The sequence below is a fragment of the Astatotilapia calliptera genome, chromosome 4, assembly GCF_900246225.1.
Source record: "Astatotilapia calliptera chromosome 4, fAstCal1.2, whole genome shotgun sequence".
NCBI lineage: Eukaryota > Metazoa > Chordata > Actinopteri > Cichliformes > Cichlidae > Astatotilapia > Astatotilapia calliptera.
This window is the reverse complement of record NC_039305.1, coordinates 5,062,589-5,070,476: the sequence shown is the minus strand read 5'-3', so window position 1 is coordinate 5,070,476 and position 7,888 is coordinate 5,062,589. Positions and strand designations below refer to the sequence as shown.

At 42.6% G+C, this 7,888-nt stretch overlaps 1 protein-coding gene across 1 annotated transcript in view; it reads right to left on the bottom strand.

Moving 5' to 3' along the window:
- Positions 1-388: 388 nt before the first annotated feature.
- mybpc2a (myosin binding protein Ca) overlaps positions 389-7,888 on the bottom strand; it is a 64,450-nt gene continuing 56,950 nt past the window's right edge. Inside the window, exons 24-29 of the mRNA XM_026164140.1 lie at positions 6,417-6,612; positions 5,143-5,282; positions 3,571-3,730; positions 2,185-2,321; positions 1,083-1,269; positions 389-784 (exon numbers count right to left, since the gene is read on the bottom strand). Coding sequence (XP_026019925.1) covers positions 750-784; positions 1,083-1,269; positions 2,185-2,321; positions 3,571-3,730; positions 5,143-5,282; positions 6,417-6,612 — 855 coding nt within the window. The 3' untranslated portion in view covers positions 389-749. The remainder of the gene's footprint in view (positions 785-1,082; positions 1,270-2,184; positions 2,322-3,570; positions 3,731-5,142; positions 5,283-6,416; positions 6,613-7,888) is intronic.

Genomic DNA, 7,888 nt, shown 5'->3' with positions numbered 1-7,888 from the left:
CTGTAAACGCCCACCAGTATAGGTCATGCCATGAGGAATGTAGTATGAGAGCATGAGGGAATGGGTAAATACTGCAAGAGAGTGCATTGTGAGTCAACACTGGTACTTTGTGTGTGCGTGTGGTGGAGCAGCAGGGCTATATCTGTGTATGAGAACCTCTTTAATCCTGGTTACGCCATGATGTCGGCTATGCCTGACTGAATATTGATCCCTCCATTGAACCATTACAGGCCCCTGCTCACACACCACAGCGAGGAAACAGGGGCGTGCGTACAGCCGGTCAGTCACACTGCGGTGCTTTCAGTGCTGCAGCTGCATCCCAATCATAAATTCATACCAACCTATAAAAACGTCCAGGACACAAAACAGACAACACAGGGAGCCGTAATGGATGAAAGGCTGTTTTATAAGTGTGTTCAGTGACAGGTCCACTTCACAGATAAGAAGGATCCATCTGTGTGTGTGGTCACAGCAGGGCAGCTCTACTACTCTACACTGTGGGTTCTCTCAGTCAGGGAGTGACAAGGTGGCAGCGTGCTGAAAGAATTTATGGCATATTACTGATATGGCATTCATCATAGCAGCGGTGAAAGGCAAGCATATGCGTTTAGGGGGGGGGGGGGTGCACGGGGTGGCTTTAGAGCCTCACAAGTGATCTATTTTAATCATATTTATTCATGACTATCCCGTTATACATAATCCATTACTATTCCTGTTCAACTGTATCCTCTGCTGTTTCGCAGTGCCGCTCATTTCTTCGCCTCCTCCCCTTTCTCTTGTAAAACTGTGGAGAAAAAGAGAAATTTAAATCAGCACGAGGGGCCAGCAGATCATCCTGTTTAAAGTCATCTGTGGCTCTGAAACTTTCTCTGACAAATACAATAAGGTGATTTATATTTAGCACAGGAAAAGGAATTCTGCTTTCGCCTGAACAACAGCTCAGGCAAAAGGGGTTGAGGGGATGGAGATTTGTCATGGTGAGCTTTATTGAAGCCTGCCAGGGAGAGACTTGCCCTGACTTCAGGTCATGCTTTAGCTTTGAAACTACATTGTTGTGGGAAGTGAAAACTACATCGACATACCTCGAACCTCCAGAGTGCACTCCACCTCGTCTTCCCCGAGGTCATTGATGGCCCTGCAGGAGTATCTGCCCCCATCAAACAGGCTTGGCTTGCGGATATTCAGAGTCAACACTCCCTGGTTGTTTTGCATCAGAAACTTGGGGTCTTCACCGATGATCATTCTGTTCTTCATCCAAATGATCTTTGGCTAAGGCACAGTAGGATGTTGGAGGAGCAAGCAAAATTGGTGGGATGCAGGAAAGGAGAGGAGAAGGGTGTGTGAGTGTACGCGTGGGGGGGGGATAACACAGCGAGGGACGTCAGGAGGGTAGGAGAGAGCAGAGGGAGGAGGGTAGGAGGTGAAATTAGGTCAACGTTTCGCCTTGACAAATCTTTGCCGATTTTGTGTGATTAAAAAAAGTACATGCGCTAAAAGATCTAGCTGCTCCACCTCTTGTTCTAGCTTCCTACATAAAAATACATTCCTGCAGCAAAGGCATCAAAATCCTTTCTGACTGTTCACACACTCACTGCTTGACAATCAAAACCTGTAAAAAAAACACAAAGCAGGAAATCTGTGGCAAACCCTTGCAGTGCAGCTATCACAGGCCAATCCAGGTAAAGTCCACACACGATGGTGCTGTAGTGTGTAGTATAGTCATTTGCAACAAACAGCTGGGGGTTACCTTTTGTGCATTCAGCACTGCTTTATTGACAGCCATGACTTTTTTTTTTTGTCTTAACACAACCACACTAGGACACATTGTACTCACTTTATTTCACATTTATTTTACTCGTCATGCATAAACTAGGAAGCACACTTCTCTATATTTTATCTTTAGGTTTTCTAGATATGTTTGAATCTGTGAGCCGCACACAAACTACCATCAAAATCCACATACTGATTGGTGTCTAAATACCTAACAGTCTAAATACCTTGTTGCTTGGTTTTACAGACCAATTTTTAAACCGATTTTTAAAAATTATTTTATATCTTAAAAATATAAAAAGACAAATAATTAAGAGCAGAAGGATAAATACCTTGGGTTGTAAATGAACTCCAATCAAATGCCCAAAAAACGACATCACTGACACACACCTGTAAAAAGTAAAGTTCAGATACCTTGGGGTTGCCACGAACGGCACAGGAGATGGCGGTACTGTATCCTGCAATGACACTTCTGTCCACCAGGGGAGCTGTGAATTTAGGACAGCTGCTCACGTCTATCTCTTTGTAGGGTGAAGTGTTGTAGAGCAAACCTGGACATGGGGTGAAGACGTTGAGACACACATACACTCACACTGCTTGATGCCAACACAGATATAATGAAACATAATCAAAGTCAACATATATGAAAATAAAGTACATATATCCATAAATAAATCAAAAGGCAGGGTAAAGAGATAAGCTTCAAGTTTATGATTAAAGATTTCAACACGTCCTCCAGCAGACTGGAGCATAAAAGCTAACGCTGACTCCCCAAAGGTTTTTGTCCTGTGCTTTCCAGCTCTTTCTATGATGAATGTGAGACTGAAATAATCCCGAATTTGCTTCCTTGTATCAATAATGGATATTCAACAAATTTACCCATTGATGGGTTAAGAGGAAATTCAAATAATTCTGAGAATTTTCTGAAGAATATGATGAAAAGACAGATGAAGGCCATGTAGCTGAAAAGGCTTACATAGTGTAGCCTCAGAAAAGATGTTTTCATTTCGGTGGGGCATGCCTCAGTTTAAAAGACGCCAAGCTAGTTTGTACCACGCTGTAAAAGTCGATTCTGTCCAGGAAATGTGTAACACATAGACTGAAATGCATAATTATTAACCTTCAGTTGTCACTGTCCACTATTTTGGGAATGTTTTGTCTGTAATATCCACGCCGCATCCTCTCACACAAGCAACTGTTCTCAACTGGCTTTTGAGTTATCGAGGCAGGAAGCTGACTTTTTGTTTTATGCTCAGGTCAGGTGGGCACCGCGATCAACAACCCTCCAAATTTTATAGGCCAGACTGATGCTTGGAACACAAAAGAGATTGGCTGGTGGGCTGCCAAGTCTTCTGGGAGAGTAAGCAAATGCAACAACACAAAAACAGTAGCAGCATTTGGCTGGTGGCAGGTGTTAATTTCCCAGCCTGGTTGCTTTCATAATATGCGGCCAATATTAAATGGTATTTAACACTCTGTCAAAGAATATTTCTGTTAAGCGTAATCAGTGTGAATTAATTTAGTTTTAAACCATGTTCAAGCAATTAATCACAGCCGATAATTAATTATAGGTAGTTCTAATGTTGTTACTGTGTTCTACAGCGAAAATAATACAAAGCTGCGTTTTATTTAGTGTAGCTTCTGTTTTTCACTACTGTACCCTTTACAAACCACAATGCTCACTTTATCTTTCAATTGAATACAATGTGGTCTACCGCTCAGCATGCGTTAGATGTTGCTCAGCATCAAAAGCAATACTATCATGTTACAGAGAGCAGAGCTCTGCGGGGATTTCATTACCTGTTTTGGTAATGACAGCGGTGTTCTTGCTGATGCCAGGCTCATCGCTGAGGCCACAGATGTTTTCGCTGAACACTCGAAAGGAATACTCGTTCCCCATGACCAGGTCAGACACAGTGCAGCTGGGCCTGCGGTTGTGCTCATAGACCGTGAACCACTCCTGATGTATGAGAGAGAAGGAGAGGTTCAAAGAGGCTTATAGCTGAGGTGGAGCTCTATATGCTGAAGAATCTCCAGTGCCCAACATCTATGTTCTTCTAGGCCGCCTTCCTGTCGATTCATTCAACATAACGACCATGGTAGCGTACGACGGCTTTGCGTACGACGTACGACGTTGGGTTTTTTGCACATTCGCTGAGCATTGCACATTCTGACTTTGGAGTAAATTTTCTAGGAAGCCAGAGTGGGAATGCCGTGTGGAGATGACATGTTTTTCACTTGTGAAAAATCTTTCTCACTTGGAATAATGGACTTCAAAGCCTCAAAACACCTTCCCAGATTGATGGGCAGCAAATATTGTTTCTTTAACATGATAGCTGATGTCTTTGCATCTTGGCAATGTATCTACACACCTGAACGCTCCAGACTAGCTTTTACAGGAGTGCTCTCACTTATCAACTATCAGTTAATTAAATGCATTTGATTATATGCACTTGTCTTTCGCTTTCCCTTATATTTCCTGTTGACACAGTAAGGGTGTACTTACTTTTTTTGCACACTGCTTCTGCATTTTGACTTAGTTTTTATTAAATAAATAATGGCAGGGTGTAATATTTCATATGTAATTTTACCCAATTTTAACACCTTCCAAGGATCTTTATTATGTGCTGATTGACAAACTGATTGAAAAACTTAGAACTGACAGTTGATTTCTTTTTTACCATGACTGTAGTGTAAAGTGGGCTTTTAGAGGTTTACTGCTTTCAAGAAATTGTTCATAAAATTGTAGGGGGGAGAGTAACAACAATGAGCAGAATAATTTTATATATATATATATATATATATATATATATATATATATATATATATATAAACATTAAATTGATGCTTTTTTTTTAACATGAAACTTGGGTTAGTTCAACATAGAAGCTGAAAAGTGAGCTCTGGAAGTGATCCATAGGTGCACAAGGAGGCGACCCTGATGGGCAAAATGGGACAAATCAGGTTCAGTTTTTGTTTCTGTAGTTACAGAAAGTTTAAGCTTGCATTTTTTGGGGGTTTTTTACATTCTGTTTCTTTTCTGATGATCAGACACAGTGTGATCGTTCCAAATTTATTCTGCAGCAGCTAATGTCAGCAAAAGATCCCAAAGCAGGACTGATCTTCATGGAGTGTGCCTGGCTGTTTAACATTTAGCAAACCACAATATAGAAAATGTCAGGCAAAAACAATTAAATCTAATCCCAGTGACATTAAAAACAAAACACAGAAGAATTTGGTTCAACTTGTACTTGGATGCATAATTTAAAAGACACTGTTGCTCCGGAGTTGCATGCCTCCAGCACTATTATTAGCGAATTACCTTGCTTGACAAACCCTCTCAGTACCACCTGTACACTCTGTCATGCATACCTTAGTCTTCTTGTCAGCTTTCTGAATGGTGTAGCCAATAATCTCACAGTTGCCGTCATCTTTAGGCGGCTTCCACTCCAGCGCAGCATTGAAGCCCCAGATATCTGTGACATGCACGGCGATGGGAGGACCAGGCTTTTCTGGTGGGATTGTGAGAAGTGGCAGAGTCGAGATACAGGTGGAGGATTTTGTGTGAAACTATGAACAAGACAGGTTCATTAAACTGCACAGCTCAAGGGTGGTGAAAAAATGTTCCACACATGCATAGCTGGCTGAGATAACTCTCTTCTTTGCCTAGACATAGATGTTGGCAAGGCTTTTAGAGGCTGAGAGAGGGAGAAATGTACAAACAGATATGGAGCAGGGAAGTCCCAGTGAGACAAAGAAATCAACACTTGCAGCCGTAGAGATTTGACAGATTAGACAGATTAGAAAGATTGACAGATTAGCAGAGCAAAAGACAATAGGATCAAGGGAAGGCGGTGATAGCTGCATACATTACTAGAAAAACTGTTGGCATAGACGTAACAAAGAAGAAGTATGCCTCGATAACAAAGCAGAGAAATGCAGTGTATTTATCACTGATCCTTCTCTGTGGCCTTCACCAAACACAGTGCAGTAAAGAAAACAGTGCAACATAGTAGTGTGTGTCTCATTAATCTTGCTGTGAACACTCTTTTCTTTTGGAGTACAGTACAAACTGTGAGCACTGCTTCTGTTTTTCCCCTTTAATCCCTCCTGTACTGTCTCCTGCTAAACGAGTACAGTGACAGATCAACTGAGGAGGGGGGGGATCAGAGCCTCTCATTATTAGCTCAACCTTCTCAGCAGAGGAAGTGACAGAATAGCCCTCAAAATCCAAACCTAATCCAAGTCTATAAGCAAATAATCTCAGCAGAGCCCCACCAAATAATCCACCCAGAACCCTGACCCGCGGAGACGAGCAGTAAGCTGGTGAATGAGCTGGCGGCCACAGAGGCAGGAGCCAGGATTATAACAGAGTGAGAGAGGGGACTGAGCACTTTGATGATTTGCTACTTTGAGTCACAGATCCTTCAGAGTATGAAATAAGGAATTATCATCAAATTTGACAAAAAAAGACTCTTGACATGTCACAGATTCAAGCTCGAAGATTCATCCCATTTCAAAAAGGTTATTAATCATGCACTTTGTGAATTACGTGCTATGTTCTAATCTTAATGAGAGAACATGAGGTGCGAGTTTACATTCTTTAGGTGAAGCTTAGAAGGTGTTGCCATGGTGAAGGGACTGACCTACAACCTGGATGTGTATGTCAGCGCTGTCTGACATGTTTTCAATCTGAACAGACAGTGTGTACTTTCCAGAGTGGACCCTCTCGGCAGAGCGAATAAAGAGGATGGTGTCAACTTCACTGGTACGAGTTCCCACTGTGCGGTCCTCCATGGGAACACCATCTTTATACCAGGTCACAACAGGACGAGGCTTTCCCTGTAATTAAAGGAAAGGAAAGGAAATGATTCCAAATATTTCAAGGAATACAGTCTTTCCAAAAATCGGGCACAACCCTTATAGCAAAAGAAGATCATAATTTCCATCATGTCAGACAGTATGTCTCTATTGTCCCATGAGACCATTCTGCCCCGCTAAGCATTTATTTTAAAATACTGAGGCAGCAAAAGAAGCAGGAAGACTTCAGCACAGAACAGAGGAATCATCACTGTCAACAAACCTGATGTTACCCACATAGCAAAATTGGTATGGCCCAGATCTGGCCCACACAATGTGCTTACACATGGCCCACATACCGCAAAGAATGACGGCCCTTTGGTGGCCTAGATCAGGTTTGCCAGATGTGGCCCACGCATGGCCAGCAATGTGTCCACAAGTGGCCTTTTGCTGGCCCTGTGCTGGCCCAGAACAGTTTCAGCTCTGGCCCCAGATGTCAGCCTAATGTGTACCTTAATCAAGCCATGTAATAACAATGTGCATAATAGTGCAAAGTAACATGACAAAACTCTGTTCAGACAGTGAATGGACTGATTCTTATATAGCACTTGTCTACTCTGTCAGATTACTCAAACACACCACACTCACTTTCTCTAAACTGAGTGCTTCCGAACTACATTTATACATATTCACACTTGACATACAGACTGGAAGAGGCAGGGATCGAACCACTAACCTTGTGATCAATAGGTGAACTGCTTCACCTCCCAAACCAAACCACAATTGAGCCAGATATGGCATGCCATCACATAGTGCCATCTATGCCAGGCCTGGCCCATATCTTGATGTCATATGTTTTACCATGCCAGAAGTCAGCCAGCAGTACCGGCTTGATACCAGATCCGGGCCAGACCTGCTTGCTATGTGGGTAGCTGGGGTAGAGGTGGGTTACAAAGCAGCTTGCAGATACAGAGATACACAGCCTGCCCAAAGATAGAGACATGCCACTGAAGTAAATCTGAATAAAGATTTGTTGGCAAAGAATCGCAACAATATCAGATGGACTGCAGAGTGAAGGCAAAAGGGCCAACAAGTGCTCAGCATCTCTGTAATATAAATATTCTGATCCTGATTTGAACCTGCTCTTTGCTCCTGCCGTACATCTGATATCTCATCCCAAACCATCTCGACTGGGTTTAGGTGACCAAGGAGTCCAGGCCATCTGGCGCAGCACTCCATCACTCTCCTTCTTGGTCAAATAGCCCTTACACAGCCTGGAGGTGTGTTTGGAGTCATAGTTCTGCTGAAAAATAAATGA